Here is a 16,247-nt window from a genome sequence, read left to right on the forward strand (position 1 = left end):
ACACTGTTCATAATTATATATTTTCGAAAAAACAAACACTACATTTGCTATCAAAGACAAAACAAAACTTCTTTTAATGCAAATAACTATAAATTACCGCAACACTTTTTTCTATTAAAAATCAAAGCATTTTGCCTCTTGAAAGGACATTTAATGCAAACCTAAAATATTTTATTATAATATGATGCAGATTATGTGTGTGCAAATTTGATGTAGATTGTCTGTATATTGCAATAGTTTTTTCAACTACTGTGTGTATATAAAATCTACATTTAATGTAGATTCAGTGCTTATTTTAAAATAATGCATCTTGTGTGAGTGTGTATAGTATCTATAGTTAATGTCGAATTCATGTCTCTGTAGTGTGTATCTTCTGGAATGTAAATATTGTGTATATCTGAATCAGAAACATAATGTATTCACAATTTATTTGTAGCAATACATTGTTCTTTATTGTAACTTTGTTTATTGCGCAACTAATTTGCATTAATTTGGGCTATTTTGAATTTTATTTCACTTCATGCCAACCAAATGTCCCCTTTAATTCTGAAAGTCCGCCCACCGGAAATCATCCGGTTGCTATTGCTAACGTAAATCTGCAGCGAACCAAACGCCACATTTAGCTTCAAATTCGACCCGAAACGTGTAATTTTTGGAGAAAAGCCGCCTGGATTCGTGTGGATCGAGCGGGTCGGCTTCGTGTTTGCGGTCGGTGTTTTTAAAAATCGACGCAGCGAGGCCGCGGTTGGACTTGGAAGTTGTTGGCGGTGTAACGAGGATTTGTGTTGACCCGTGGAAAGATGTGCTAAAAGGAGGGAGAGGTTTGTACCAAGTCCAGCTCACTTACACACATTTTAGTGCCTATTTTACTACTAAACACGTTTTATAACGTGTTTGTGGGATTAAATGTGTAGATGTGTGCTTTGCACAACCCAGTAAGGCAACAAAATATTTCTGTAATAATTCCATAGTTTATAACCATTATCAACCAACATATTTGATTTAATATGACCACGTGACGAGTTCAAATTGACTGAATTTGTCCAAGGTCACATTTAGTCAGTAAATAATTAAATATTTTTCTGCTTTTTGGGGATTAGAAAAACATTTGACATTTTCCTTGTTCTGTCATTTTCATATCCTATTTTAATGACAAAGGTTGAAAAGTTTTTTCCACCCACAGAACCATCTGCAGATTTTATTGCATTATTATTAATTGGGTAAGAACGTGGCAGAGTGTATTATAGAATGGAATATATTTTTGTACATATAATAGTTGAAGCAGAGCCAAGCAGTTGCCACTTGTTTCATTCAGTGGATTCACTGTTTTCTTCATTTTCATCCGTGTTGGAGGAATACGTGCCCCACACGAGCTGAGGAGTGAGTTTGTAATGAAGTTGATTTTTCATGAGAAACAGCTGTGCTTTATCTGTTCAAAGTTAATCCCAGAGGGAAATTCGTTTAAGATGCTAACAAATATAATGAAAATATAATGATATAATAAATGAAAATATAATGAAATTATGTAATTTATAGTGCTGTCAATTTTAGTCGCGATTAATCCATTGAGGTCTGCCAATTGGGTCAAAGAAAAGAACTAGAGGATAATAGTGTTTTTTCCTGACATTGGGACTGATTTATGAGGATTAGATTCTTCATTGCAATTAATCTCAACTTTAAAAAAGTTAATTGTTGGCAGTTCTCCATGAATTAATCACGATTAATTGCGATCAATGTGATTAAAACTGACAGCACTAGTAATTTATTAATAATCTAATTTATGTTTATGTTGGCTTCAAACTCATTTCAAAGTAAATCATGATTTTTTTTGTTATTGCTTTGACAGCAAAATAAGATGTTCTATCAAAACAAAACTTAAGAAATGTGGTGGCATGATGTCATAAATACTTTTAAGTGATAATTTGTGTAGCTGATATGATAGTGATCATGGTTATAATGTACATGTAACGTACACCATTATACATGCCTTAACGTTAACATCCTTACAGATTTCATGTACGATTTTACCGGAATCCCAACGTCTGTAATGTATATTCATTCGTACCACATTGATGAATTATGTGTATTTAATGCTAGATGCTTGTATAACTTTCTGTACTGTTCTTGAATCCTCTCCAGTCTGTCTGATCCTGTTTTCCCCTCTTTTCCAGATGCCGTCTTTTAACTTTCTGGATAATTTGGAGAATTATCTGCTGACAGGAAAATATCCTCCAAATGCTACTAAAAGTGTGAGAAAGGTTACCCGAGCTGCCAGTAAGAACTTCATCCACAAAGGTGATTTTACAACAAACAGCCAAACTGCACTAAAGAAACAGAAAATCAAATCTTGTCATCGTCTTATCTTATCATTTTTTATTGAAATTATATAAACCTGATTGATTCTGTTGATTAGGATACAACAGTTAAATCAGGAAGAAACCTGAAAACTGATGTAACTTCAGCCAACATCCAGTTTATTGAGCATCTTCCTAGTAAACATATAGTAAACACATTATATGCAACTCTAAAAAAGTATTTACTTAGTTTTTAATTGTTGTACCTAGTAAAACAAATTCACTGTCTAATCTCTTTAATCTGTCACAAATGTTCAGAATTCCGCAGCACAAGCTGTAGATGAGAATATATAACTAGTAACTGTGTCGCGCCACACTGCTGGTCCCTGACTGTGCTTCCCACTGGGTCCTCCAGGAGGCGTCCTCTGGCGGAGCTATCGAGGGCGTCTCCTCCGTGTCGTCAGGAGCGATGAAGAAATCCGCGAGGTCCTGACGCGTTACCATGACGAAAACAACCATGCCGGCCGGGTTCGGGCGGTGAAGGAGATCATGGTGAGTCCGACGGCCATCACCCGATTGGCCGATGGGTTTGTTGGCACCAGAAACGAACACCCTTCTCTTTGCGTTCCCCCTGCAGCTCATGTATTACTGGGTGGGAGTGACGGAGGCTGTGAAGAACTGGATCCAGGCCTGCGAGGTATGTCGGAACCGGGCGCCCATGGAGCCGCCCGCCCAGCCCGTCCTGTACTGCCTGGTTTACGGCTGCGACGCGTCCAGCTACTCCTGCCCCGAGCTCACCTTCCACAGGTAATCACTTCGACGAGAGTGACATCATTACAACAAATAAACTTCTCGTCTTCATAAGGTTTCCTCCTGTTGTAGTCTTCAGGAATGAAAATAACTTCAAAAAAATTCAGATTGGATCTTTCATGTTGTCACAATATGCAAATGAGTGCTTGTTATCTTGTCTTCAATTTTTTTTTACATTCTAAGTAAATGTGTTTGAGCTAAAATAGTCATGAAACTTGATAAATAAGAACATTAGTTTTTGTATGTAGTATTAAAAATCATATGTGACCAATTACGATATCTCAATACGCTGATGACGATGTCTTTGTTCGTCTAATATTTCACAGCAATTGCAGTTAAGTAACTGAATTGTTAATGAATTATCAGTATTTTTTTTTCCATTGTAAACTGAAAAAAATCCCATTTTTAAAGAAGGAACGAACAAATTGTCCAGATATTCCGAAAACGAAGTAAACTGACCGGACCTGTTTTAAAGGTTTCCAAGCCGCCGTCCCAACGGGCTCCTTCTTCTCGGCAGGTTTCCCAAGGACCTGGAGCGGCGTGCAAAGTGGTTGGCTCTGGCTCAGAGGGACGAGGGCTCGCTGCGCCTCAACTCCTACATCTGCTCCCGACACTTCGAGCCGTACTGCTTCACGCTGGGCGACGGCGACCGGCTGGTGCTGACCAAGGATGCAGTGCCGACCGTGCTGCCCGTCACCGTGAGGGACGAGGAGGTGACGGAAACACCACTGACTTTAGATGCAGAAGTTAGACTCAAATCGTGTCGCCTTGCCTGGGAATTGGAATTGTTTTATTTCAGTGTGAATGCTCTGAAGAGTTTGGGGCTTCGTGTTCAGTGTTGCCGGATTGGGCGAGTTTCTGCCCAGTAGGGCTTCTTTTGAGCCCCTTGGGCTGGAAAAATAGCTTTGGGTGGGTTGATAAAATTTGGGCTGGTTTTCACAAGATGTGGCGGGTTTTTAGAAACTATTCACACCCATTTCCAAACCCTCGATGTGCTACTCAGCGTGATATGTGAGCCATATTGACCATATGATAACTCCATGAGCCGCCCTCCTCTGTCTCTGATTGGCTAGAATTCACAACATGCAGTGATTTGACTGGTTAGTGTCTGTGTGTGTGCGTGCGTGCGTGCGTGCGTGCGTGTGGGCCAGCGAGAAAGAAAAGTTCTTACCAAGCAGCCTACATAGTTTTAATTATTAATTTAACTACTGTAAGTTGGATTTAAGTGTTTGGTTGCTCATGTTTCGTGTTAGTATTCGATCACTTTTTTGCACTGTTATCTGATTGCACTGTTTTTTGGGGAGCCTGTTTTACTGCCTGTGGTTTTCTTTATTCACTGCAGCCATGTGCTGAGGATGTGGTCTTCATTATGCAAATAAGAATATTACGGTTTTAAAGGTGCTGTAGGCAAGATTTTGCTAGTCAATGCTAATTTCTCTGTGTTTTCTTTGGATTAAATGTTAGATAATCCTTTAGGAGTGTAGCATAATTGCACTACCGCGAGGGCGCAGCGTTTCCATCTGTCTCTGTTCTGAGCTGAAAAGGAATCTCGACAGCTCCAGGTATCTTTGACCAATCAGAAGAGCCCATGAGGCTCTAACCGTGATTGGTCGAGGGGCGTTCATCGCACGTTCTTGTGGGAGGGGCTTAACTTGCGTAAGGGCGTGATGTCAGAGAAAACAGGACAGGATTGGCTGTGCTGGGTTTCAAATCGCCATCTTAGATGGGTCAAATCGCCATCTTGCTTAGGTTACCCTAAGCAAGATGGCGGAGATGCTGAATCCTGCCTACAGCACCTTTAACGTGAGTTTCTACAGCAATTGAGATTTGGGCTGGTTTTTGTTGCGTTGGCCGGGTTTCACCTCATGTTTGGGCTGAGAACAGTGAGTCCGATCTGGCAACCCGGTTCATGTCGTGATTCTGAGGGTTCTCGGTTCCTTCCGGGACCTTTCCCCGGTTCCAGCTGCCCGTCCCGTCAGAGGAGGACTTCCTGCAGTCCACCACTCTGGACGACCTCCTCTCCACGGCTGCCGCCGCCGCGGAAACCATCAGCTCGTCCGACCTGCCCTTCGATTCCACCGACGCCCCCGCGGGGCTGCACGAGCACCAGTACTCCCTCCCCGAGTCCGGCGAGGTGGAGGACGTGAGCCTGAGGAAGAGGAAGACCACCATCGAGCCCACCTTCACTGTCTACAACCAAATCGCCAGGTACACACCCCCCCCACACACACACACACACACACACACACACACACACACACACACACACACACACACACACACCTGGTCTGTGGAGGGTTGTTTCAGGGTTCCTTCAGCCTGTGGCGTTTCCACCTGTGCAGGTACCTGAGCCACAGAGTTTTACCTGTCCACGGCAAGAAGAGCAGCGGCGCCTTCAAGAGGATGGCCAAACGCTTCGGCCTTGTCGGTGAGTTCACGCCGACTGGTGGCAGGCTGAAGCGTAGCAGTTAAATTAGATGGATTTTCAACACTCCCGGTGGCCGTGCATGTCCAAACAGCAGGTTCATAAAGTCCTCTACGTTGTGTTTCAGATGGAGTCCTGATGTACACTCGAGTCACTCCTGCACTCAGAGTGCCGCGCAGCAAAGAGGAGGTAAGCAGAGGCTAAAACAGAATTCACCATCACATATTCCTCATTTTAAAGAGTTGTGGGAACGAATCAGCGATGCTGGAAGTTTCTCTGATCTAAACCTGTAGCAGCTTCAATTTAAAAATGGTCCAGGGCAAACAGAACCAGCTCCAACTGTAGCCGTCTGAAGTCTGTCCTTAGATGTAGAGAAACTCCTCATGTTTGGTGAAACTGAAGCGTCCAGATCTAACGTGACTCCCCAGGTGAACTCGATCCTGCAGCAGTTCCACAACAACCAGGGCCACAACGGGCAGAGCATGTGCCAGAGGGAGATCAGCAAGCACTTCTACTGGGGCAGCATGACCCGCGACCTGTCCCGCTGGATCTCCAGCTGCCACACCTGCGTCCACCGCACCAAGAGGAAGTGGCTGCGCTGCAGCGTCTACAACTGCACCAACTGCTGCGGCCCGGTGGAGCGAGGCCTCGGCCTCACCTTCCACAAGTGAGTCTCCGTCAGGTTCCACACTGTTAACGTTGCAAACACCCTCTTTATTTTAAAAATCTGAACCTCCCCGCTTCCAGTTTCCCGCTGAACAACACCGCCCTGCTGGCCCAGTGGCTGAAGGCCGTCGGCCGCTCCCACTGGCACCCCCGCCTCCGCTCGTCCATCTGCTCCACCCACTTCACCGATGACTGCTTCGACCGCAGCGGGGACAAGGTGGTGCTCCGCCCGGACGCCGTGCCCACGCTGGTCGTCCACACCGAGTCGTCCACGGTGAGCCGCAGCACCGAGCCCGGTTCCCTGGTTCGAGCCTCCAGAAGCCGCTTTTCCCACTCTCTGTCTCTCCTCCGCAGGTGCAGTCGGTCCAGCCTCCACCCGGGGAAGAGGTGAGCGATCAGGAAACGGCTCAGAGCTCTCAGAAAGCCTCAAAAACACTGTGTTTGGACGATTTTGTCTTGTTTTAACAGGTTTATTTTGCCAAGTACGACGCGGTGGAGCTTTACCTGACCAGCCGAACGTATCCTCCAGGCCTGAGCTACGTGGAGAAAAACACCTTCAGGAGGTTCTGCAAGAAATTTGCCATCAAAGGTGCCAATTTTCATCAAATTACACTTATTTTATGTATAAAAAAAACATCAACACATCATATTTCTCGTACTTTTTTGTTCCAAAAGTCTCCCCGCCGTTTGAAACGAACCCAGCTTTAGCAACAGTCCTTAAGATCCGGTGTTCTTGCGTGTGCCGGCCTGCAGACGGCGTGCTCCACATGGTGAGGGGCGACCGGCTGCGTCTGGTGCTGAGGAGCCGGCAGCAGGTGGAGTCGGCGCTGACGGATTACCACGACGAGCTCAACCACCTCGACGTCAACAAGTGCCTGCGGCTGCTCAACGAGAGGTTCTCCCTCCTCCCCGCTCCGCCCCCGTCCCTCACCGCCCGCCGGGTTTCAGACCGGCGACCCTGTGACCTCCCGCCGCTCTCGCAGGTACTTCTGGAAGACCATGAGGCCCGACGTGGCGCAGTGGATCAACAACTGCTCGCACTGCAGCATGAAGAAGGGCAAGAAGCCGGAGAAGCGGGCGGAGGCGGGCGAGTGCGAGGCGGCGCTGCAGACGCTGATGTCTCCGCTCCACGACTCCGACAGGTGATCCAGCAGATCCCTTCTCACCTGGTGGCAGTCTGGAGGTGCTCGCCTCGCGTGAAGGGAATGAAAGAAGCTCATACTGTGTGAAGATTGTTTTTAACTAATTAATCGCAGCTCTGACCACGATTCATCGCATCATTTGTGAACTTTTAATCAACACTCAAAATCACCAATTTAATGCGCAAATAATCACTTTATCTGAATCTTTTAACTTCAGTGGAGCAGTTTCACATCACAAAACACTCAAAAATGTGAAATTTGAAACGTCCAACATTTTAAAGTTGAGATGCTCGAGGGAAGGCCAGTCCCAGTTTCTCTTTCGGTGTTGAACAGTCGAAAACAGAGACGCTACAGGAGGCTGTTTGGAACATTTTCAAACTTCAAATGAAGAATCTAATCCTCAGGATTCACTTGGACTGAACAGGGATAAAAAAAAAAATGAAGTCCCAATGACAGTAAAATGAGTTTTCTCTCCTATTTCTTTGAGCCTCACCCTCGCCCTAATTCTGTGATTAATCGCAACTTAATAACAAATTAATCATTGCCTGCCTTCCATTAATTAATCGCAATTAATGTGATTATAACCTGACAACCCAAGCTGAATTGTCATTATTGCAAGTGAAGCAAACTGGGAAACATTAAAATTGATCTCAAATTTCACTTTACGGGCTAAGTTAAGACATAAACGTACAAAATGACAACTTTGAGATGATTAATGATCTAAAAAAAAACAACAACAACAAAGTTGTTAGTTTTCAAATTAATTCCTGCAACCCATTTTTAAATATTAACCATGCAGGAGATAACACAATCAACCCTCATAGGAATACTTAAAAATTACTTCATAGTGTCAGAGATATAAAAATGTACTTACAGTAGTTTAAAACTAAGTATTTGATAAATTTTTCCTTCTTAATAATAATAAATGGAGAGGTCTGTATTTTTTTAACGTCGACCCTGAAAATGACATGATTTTCTTCTTCTTTATTTAATCTTCCATGTGTAAAGGAAGGTCTGATCTGGTCTGGTCTTCTCTGTTTCTGCTCCGCAGCCTCCAGGACGACTCTGACGACTGTTACGCCGACGACGGAGACGCTGCCGAGCGCCCGGCTGCCAACCTGTTCAAAACGGTGGTGAGTTTGTGTCTCGGTGTGTTTCACACAGAGCGAAGCGCGAAACACTCCGAGCTGACGGGTCTCTTGCCGTCTCCGTCTCAGGTCAAACACTCGACGCCGTTTCCTTCCAAGGCGGCCTCCTCCCACGCGGCGCGGCCTCCGTTCCCCATCGTCCTGCGCCTGACGGCGCCCGTCGTCGCTCAGCCCAACGCCTCCGTGGTTCTCCAGCAGCAGCCCTCCAACAGCCCGCCCGCCGCCAGGGCCCGGGCCAACAGGACCAGGCCCGGGACCGGGACCAGGACGGCCACGCCTCAGCAGACCGGCGGTGGACCGGCGGAGGAGGCGGAGCCTCAGCTGGAGGAGGGGCCGGCGCCGCCCGCCAGTCAGACTGAGTCGAGCGGCTGTGAGAGCAGCGCCGGAACCGACGGTGGGAAAACCCCTCCGACGGAGCCGCCGCCGTCTCAGCCCGCCAGTCCCAGCGGCGAGCCGAGGAGCCAGAGGACCAAAGTCTGTCCGGCCAAGAGGACGAAGGATCCAGACGCCGGTCCTGCCGCCAAGAGGAGCGCCAGCGGCGGTCTGGAGCCCGTGGTGGCCCCCAGCACCAAACCCTGGCCCGTCTTCACCATCGCCGGCCCCGCACAGGTGCAGATCGTCAAACAGTCTCCTGAGGCCGACAGGTGAGGAAGAAGGGTTTCAGAGAAGTTTTGCATTTGCAAGATTTGAAAACGGTTTCCAATAGCAACAGAAACGCTGAAGATGATGTAGTGAGCAGGTCAGGCCACGAGTTGGTGCTGTTGGTTGGGGAGTTGGTTGTTGGGCCTCATCCTGGTCCTGGGACAACAGGCCCCGCCTAGCCCATACGTGATCGACTCACTGCTGCCACCTGGTGTGTGGACATTGCATTACATGAATCTCACACATTGTCCCGTGTGTGTGTGTGCGCGTGTGTGTGCGTGTGCGCCAGCAGCCTGGCTGTGTCCCGGAGGTCCAGGAAGCTCCAGGCCCGGGTCGTGGTCCAGCAGTGCAGTCAAGCCAAGGTGAAGACCAGACCGGGTCTGGACGGAGCCGAGGCCCAGTGGGCCCAGGTGGGCGGGGCTTCTTCTCTCCTGACAGCTAATTGATCGAGAACTCGGTAAATGATGAATGTTTGTTTGTTCTTTTTCTCTGAATCGTCCTGATGGCGTCCAGATCGAGGACGGGATGGTCGTCTACGTTTGCTTCTTTCACGGAGCTGCTGAAAACGTTGTTTATGAAATCGGTGAGTTACTCTGTTTCTCATTTCTGTCTTTTAAATCTTCATTTTTTATAGCCGTTGTAGAGAAGATCAAACCAGTTGTTTATGTTATCGAGCTGCACCAATTATTTTGACAGTAAATAAAGGTTTGGTTAATCAGGTCAATAACTGTCAGTTTTAGTGTATTTTTGTGTTTCTTGAAGCGGTAGTGACAAAGAAAAGCTGATTTTCCCCCTGATTCATGAAAACGGCCATTTTTATTGAGTAAAATGTAAAAAACCAATTGAAACTATAACAGAAAAAAAGTGACGGAGGTTTGACATGAAAGAGGATCGTTTCCTTTTAAGTTTTCATGTTTCTGTTTTACATTATTATTCTTTATTTCATTTTTTTGGCTCAATTTTTCTACATCTTTTTACGATACTACCACTAGTATCTTTAATATGGATTACTATTACTACTTATTTTTTCCTCCTTAACATTATGTGAATTTAACTGAATTTATTTTGTTCTGTTATTCTCTTTTCTGATTAAATCAGTGTTGTCTTTGTTCTCTGTTTTCTGGTTCCTTTTGATCGTGTTCTTTATCATCATTAGTTTTACTCTCTCCTCCCACAGCCAACAGTCTGATGACCACCAAGCTGTTCCGTCGAGACTCGCGCCACCTGGTGTCGGTTCTGGACCGGCCCGGCAGCGTCCTGCTGGTCCCCCAGGACTCTCTGATCGGGGAGGCGCTGCCGGGCCGCCGGCTGCGCTTCAGGGACAGCTGCGAGCTGTGGTGGGGCGCCCAGCTCTTCTCCGGCCTGGCGTCCGCCTGCAGGGAGCTCATGGCCGGGTCGGCCCGGTGCGCCAAGGGCGGCGTGAGGGTGGAGCAGGGCGTGTACGGCCAGAAGCAGGAGATCGTCCTGAGCTCCGCCGAGCCACAGACGCTGCTGCTGGAGTTCTGAGATTCTCTGGGCTTCGGACTCAGATTTCACCACAGATTCTAGCAGGTATATTAAAGATAACCGATAGACACACACCGAAGACCAGGAAATGTAGACACAGATCGGGGCTGCAGGTTTTATGTTCCTTTAATCACTTCTGCCAAACGTCTTTATTATGGCTGCAATACCATCACTGACCACCAGGGGGACGGGACTCCTTATCGGCTGAGGTGAATTTGGAGATGGTGTTGAGATTTTACTTACACTCGATCACTGGAAGACTGTTCAGTCCCTTTGTTTATTTTTTCGCGGACGTTCTGGGTAATGCCACTCTTGTGCTCTAGGTGGCAGCAGTGAGTCGGTGCAGTTTGTGTTTCTTTGTCTTGAAGTTCCTCTCTCTGGTCGGTTGGTAGAGCTGCAGCCTCGGTTGTGTTAACGATTCAGTCTGCAGGTCAGATGAGGCGCTGCGGTTAAACACACACGGCGGGCTGTGGCTAGCTGTTAGCACTCTAGCTGTTAGCACTTTCGCTTTCACACAGTTACAGGACAACGCAAAGAAACCAACACAATCAGAATGTGAATGTTGTTTCCTCCAACTTAGTTTTGAAAGTATAAAATAAAAAAACTACAAACTGCACCTTTCAAAAGAATTCTGTTTCTCTATTTAAAGTTGGAAATGTTCCTTCATGGAAATAATTTGGCGTCAGCACAGAGAATGTCTTCATGGAACAGCTTCGTTTTAATGTCTGAACTTCTCTTTAAAATCTCTTCTTGTTTGCAAGGTTGTACAGCTGTCCTGCAGGTGAGAGGAGTGTAACAAGAGACAAAACACGTTCAATCCCAAAAGAGAAAACGCAGAACAACGATGAGACATGATGGATTTTAATCAGGATTCATTTCACCTTCCAATTTCTTACTTCAACTCCAGAAACACCATGTAAATTTGTCTCTGATAAAGGAATCAGATCCAGCCGTGACCTTCCTGATAAAATTCACAGGACTTCATTGATTTCATTGATAAAGTTCATGAGAACAGTGACGACACGTCGGCGGAAAACTGAAGACTTTAAAAGGTTTGATTCATTAAAAACACTTTCCTGGAGTTTCTCTACTTCTGAGGACTTTAGCCTCTCAGCCAATCAGGACCATATGGGGGCGGGACTAAGGCTGCTGTGGAGAAGCACATTTACAAGGCTAATAATGAGAAACGTTTTTTTCTGACCAAATCTTTTTTTTTTCTTCCTTTTAATGAAGACACTGATCAGTTATTCTAAAAACAGCTGTTGACGTTTAGAAAAACATGAATCCAAACATGCTGGATTCTCAGATTTTCCCTCAATCGGCTGGTTAAAGACCCACAGCTTCCCGCCTCCCTGATATGAAGTCATGACTGATGGACATTACAACATTTTAAAAGTCAGACCGCCACATCTTTACAGACCTTTTCTGAAAAATGTCCGGTCTTAAGTCTGAAGCAGGGATGATGGCAGTATTTATGACGGCGGTTCAATAAGATAAACCATTTTTAAAATTCTTTAAAACGTTAACTGCCAAAGCATAATTGAACATTGCTGTTTCAAACATATTTTTTTCCTTTTGCTTTAATTGTAACATAACATCCTTAGTTATTAACAGAGCATCGAGTCGAGCAGTTCATTCATTGCTCAGTGCAGAACCCAACACCCTGTAATCCACATTATTTTTCAACAGTTTCCTCTTTTTCCTCAAAAACCAGTGAGCCATGTGGCTTTTCAATATAATACAATCTGCTTCGCTGCCTGATAAAGGATGAAAATCAGACAAATATCATGATCGAAATGTAAAACTATCCTAATTTTACAGATCAATTCATCCTAAATAAACTGTACCTGCATTTACTTTATTATTGTCAGACGTAAACAAGAGGAGCGCTCGGACAGTGAAGGGTTAAAAGGTCATTTTGTACTTGAGTATTTTCCCAATAAAGTACCTAAACAAAAGTTAATTGTTGTATTTCTACTTCAGTCAGAAATGTTGACCGTTTGGCACCGCCATTGATCAAGACAAACAGATCAGCCAATACATTATGACCACTGATCACTGCAGTGTTTTCTTGATTTTTTTTTCAAACTTGTAGAATGAATATAACTTGATGAGAATCATCCAGAACTCGGCGATAAACGTGAGGTAGGCGCTGCTGCTTTTTCCTTCCAGTCACCCGACTGATCGACGGCGACGTGAAAATAGTCAAACTACCAAGTCGGCTCGGGGGAAACGTTAGGCCTACGTCTGGATTTCAGCGCCTCCAGCAAGTTATTTAAAAGACATTTTGTTGCAAATCATACAATAGAGAACAGGACAGAGGTGCTCTGCTATGGAAGCAAATATGGAGCAAAAATCTTATTTCTGTTTACAGCAGAAATGCTTTTTTATTTTAGGGTTGTAGTCATTTTAATGAAGTCAGAATATGCAGTCTAGATGATTCATTTTATTTATGAGTCAAAAGAATGCAGCTTCATCCTGAAAATTTAAAAAAAGCATTTAATACATCTAAATTTGATTTTTGTTCCATATTGACTTCTATACTCTAGAACTTGTGTCCAGTCCAGGAAAAAATAGTGAAATATATACAGATTTTTTCCCACATGTTTCATTCTCACATAACACTCTTGGTAATTCAATAAACACCCTTTAAAGGGTTGAATTAAACTCTGCCCTCTCACACCAGAACTTCTCAAAACGCTAAGTTCATCAACAAAACGGAGGATTTCCCAATCGACGCTCTTCGTTGAAAATAAAGACGGAGGATTCGAACAGAGCCCCGTTGACTTTCTCAGTGAAGACGCAGTTCAGAAAAGTTTCGTGTTCATGAGGGTTTTACCCAAACATCCTGTCGCTACAGTGACTCTGGATGTTAATTTCAAGATATTAAGATTTGTGCCCCTCCCACCGCCGCCGCGATGCAACGCCGTTCACTTGTGGCTCTGTTCTCTCATATCAATTGCTCCCATATTCTTGTTCACATTTGTTTTATAGAAGTGTCCATCACTGTAAACACGGCATTTACACGTTTTGAAATCCATTTCCATGGAAACAGGAGAAACGTAGTAGTTTTCATATTGAAAATCAGGTGTCCGCAGAGAGCAATACACTCTAAACATTAACAATGGGAGAACACAGACATTCATGTAGACAGAACAGCAAGTTGGAGTGTTGTTACGGTGACTGTGAACTCGCAAACTGCCAGGACCAGGAGAATCTGGACTGGGAGTCCTGACACTCTGGAGGAAAACATGGTTCTTGTTGTCGTCTACTGAGAATGTGCAGAACTGCTGTACATGCGCAGTAGCAGATTCTGCCGTCGACACGAGCGTTTTCCGTCTTTCGCATTTTCACTTGGAAACGTCAAACGGGGCCTTCCATGTGTCAAGTTTCCATTCTTATAGAAATGAGTCACACAGAGCACGCACGCCATCGTTTCTCACTTGGATGTAAGAAACGATATGAAGCAGAAAAGCTTTCGTTCTTTCTGATCTGAAATGTCGGTTTTGAACCAAGTGAGATGCCAGGTGTGCTTCACCTCCGCTCGCCTCTCTCCACTCTCTCCCTGGCGCTCCACCCCTCAGTCGCCCTCCCACATGCAGTCGCAGTCCCTCAGCGGGTTCCTCTGCCGCATGGCGGTGATGACGTTGATCCTGTTGTCGGACAGCTGGCGCACCTCGTCGATCAGCGCCTGCACGCTGGGGCTGGGCCACGGGTGTCCGTTGAGGTAATCTCTGAGGATGTAGGAGCGCTCCACCAGCAGCTCCAGCTGCACCAGGTGCCGCAGCCGGTGGAGGCTCAGCAGGTCCTTCTCCGGTTCCCGCCGGAAAAACCTGAAACAGAAAAGAGAAGCTGTTTAACTGGAACGGCTCCATCTGACTGTGAAACCTGTGGACCTACTGCCAAGCTTCAGAAGTGTGCTGTCTTTTTTTGACACATGATCTTCCGGTGGAGGTGCGGTGGAGGTGCGGTGGAGGTGCGGCGGCGATGCTCACCGGATCCTGAGCGTCCTGAGTTTGGGGAACAGCATGGGGATGCGTCGGCAGAGGCTGCCGCTGGAGCGGTTCTGCTCGATGTCCAGGTGCTTCAGGCCCGGCACCTTGGGCGCGATGGAGTCCATGTCCTTCAGGGTGATGGCCACCCGCAGCGTCAGGCGGGACACGCTGCGCGGGATGGTCGTGGTGTAGGTGGCCAGGGAGTTCCCACCTGGACAGAAAGAGACGGAGACGTGTTCGTTTTGAAGGTTCCGTTCCGCTCGGCGTGTGAAAATGTGGCGTTAGAACAATGTGGCGCCTTACCGATGATGGTGAGAGTTTTGAGCTGCTGCAGAGGACTCAGCCAGGACCGCAGGCGGCACTCGATGCCCTCCTTGATGTACCGGTACCGGACGGTGAGCGACGTCAGCGAGGTCAGGCTCCGCAGGGCGTTCTCGGGCAAGATGGTTTCTGGGTAATCCACCAGCTCCAGACTGCTCAGCTCGGGGCCGCCGTAGCGAAACGCACCTTTGAGACACAAATGGGACATTTTTATTATTATTTTATATTAAAAAAAAAAAAAAAAAAAACTCAAGAAAACAATCTCTAATGTTTGTGAAATGACTATGAAAATAAAAAACTAATCGAATGTGTTTATTTTGTGAGGATGTTTTGGGCTGCAGTGTAAGCTGAGTCGCGGGGGGCTCGCCTGGATGGTTGGGGTCGGCCGGGCTGAAGTAGTCGTCGGGCAGCGGCTCGGGCGGCTCGCCCTTCATCCCCCACGAGAGGTGCTTGAGCTTCTTGAGGCTCAGCAGCAGGTTGTGGAAGACGGCGCAGGGCACCGGCCTCACCGTGTCCAGCCCGTAACCCTCTCCCTGCTGGTGGAAGAGCAGGTACCGCAGGTTGCCCATGCGGGACACGCCGTTGATGAAGTCCTCGGTGCACGGCAGCCGCACGTTGCACACGCTCAGGTGCGTGAGGCGCTCCCGCAGCTGCACGCTCACGCTCTCGCCGAGCATGGGCTCCTCGAACGTGGCGTTGCGCACCACCAGGTCCCGCAGGTCGGGGAACTGGGACAGGTTCTCCAGGTACTTCTCCTTGTAGATCCGGCCTCCGTCCACCAACACGATGGCGGTGAGCGACGGCAGCAGCTTGACGAGGCGCCGCCACTCTTTGCGCCGCAGATGACGCACCGCGATGCGGGTGAGCCTGCGGCGCCTCAGGGTGTCCCAGAAGCCGCAGCTGTAGCGGCGGAGGTCGGACAGGGTGGCGGTGTAGTCCCTCCAGAGGGACGGGTGGTCGACGAGCCTCCTCAGGTAGTGGCTGCAGAGGCGGACGGTGTGTTTCTCCTCCGTGCTCAGGAAGCTGAACACGTAGACCCAGAGCTCCGGAGGCAGCTGCAGACACTGGTCCTCCATCCTCACAGCACCGCGAGCGGGCAGAGAACCGGCAGGGCGCCGCTGTAGGGGCGGAAACTTTAAAATTAATAACCAGAACCTGCAGTTGTTTTTCTTCTGCGTCTTACTGTAAGCTCTTATTGACCCCGGAAGCGCTTTACCGTCGCATGGTTGTGACGTCATCCAAACTTTCTCTTCCTGCCGCCATATCAGTACTGTAATCAAATCTACTAAAACAACAAC

General features: G+C 46.9%; 2 protein-coding genes across 3 annotated transcripts; one reads left to right on the plus strand and one right to left on the minus strand.

The window, feature by feature from the left end:
- Positions 1-252: 252 nt before the first annotated feature.
- On the plus strand, positions 253-12,565 carry LOC115406342 (uncharacterized). Of its 2 annotated transcripts, none has more exons than XM_030116310.1 (19): positions 253-821; positions 2,172-2,295; positions 2,710-2,846; positions 2,932-3,101; positions 3,622-3,817; positions 5,068-5,312; positions 5,447-5,532; positions 5,657-5,718; positions 5,958-6,196; positions 6,277-6,469; positions 6,550-6,582; positions 6,664-6,784; positions 6,949-7,090; positions 7,179-7,337; positions 8,389-8,470; positions 8,555-9,129; positions 9,417-9,537; positions 9,641-9,710; positions 10,305-12,565. In XM_030116310.1, the coding sequence occupies exons 2-19, from the start codon at positions 2,172-2,174 to the stop codon at positions 10,631-10,633; spliced, it is 3,084 nt and encodes a 1,027-aa protein (XP_029972170.1). In that variant the 5' UTR covers positions 253-821; the 3' UTR covers positions 10,634-12,565. The 2 variants fall into 2 exon arrangements, with proteins under 2 accessions (XP_029972170.1, XP_029972171.1); XM_030116311.1 differs by having other exon boundaries at positions 254-821; positions 9,420-9,537.
- LOC115406345 (uncharacterized) lies at positions 11,367-16,146 on the minus strand. The gene is made up of 4 exons (XM_030116314.1): positions 15,317-16,146; positions 14,932-15,135; positions 14,629-14,839; positions 11,367-14,466 (listed from the first exon to the last, which is right to left on the minus strand). The coding sequence occupies exons 1-4, from the start codon at positions 16,023-16,025 to the stop codon at positions 14,214-14,216; spliced, it is 1,377 nt and encodes a 458-aa protein (XP_029972174.1). The 5' UTR covers positions 16,026-16,146; the 3' UTR covers positions 11,367-14,213.
- Between the last annotated feature and the right edge of the window lie 101 nt (positions 16,147-16,247).

This window comes from Salarias fasciatus, chromosome 19 (genome assembly GCF_902148845.1).
Source record: "Salarias fasciatus chromosome 19, fSalaFa1.1, whole genome shotgun sequence".
Taxonomy (NCBI): domain Eukaryota; kingdom Metazoa; phylum Chordata; class Actinopteri; order Blenniiformes; family Blenniidae; genus Salarias; species Salarias fasciatus.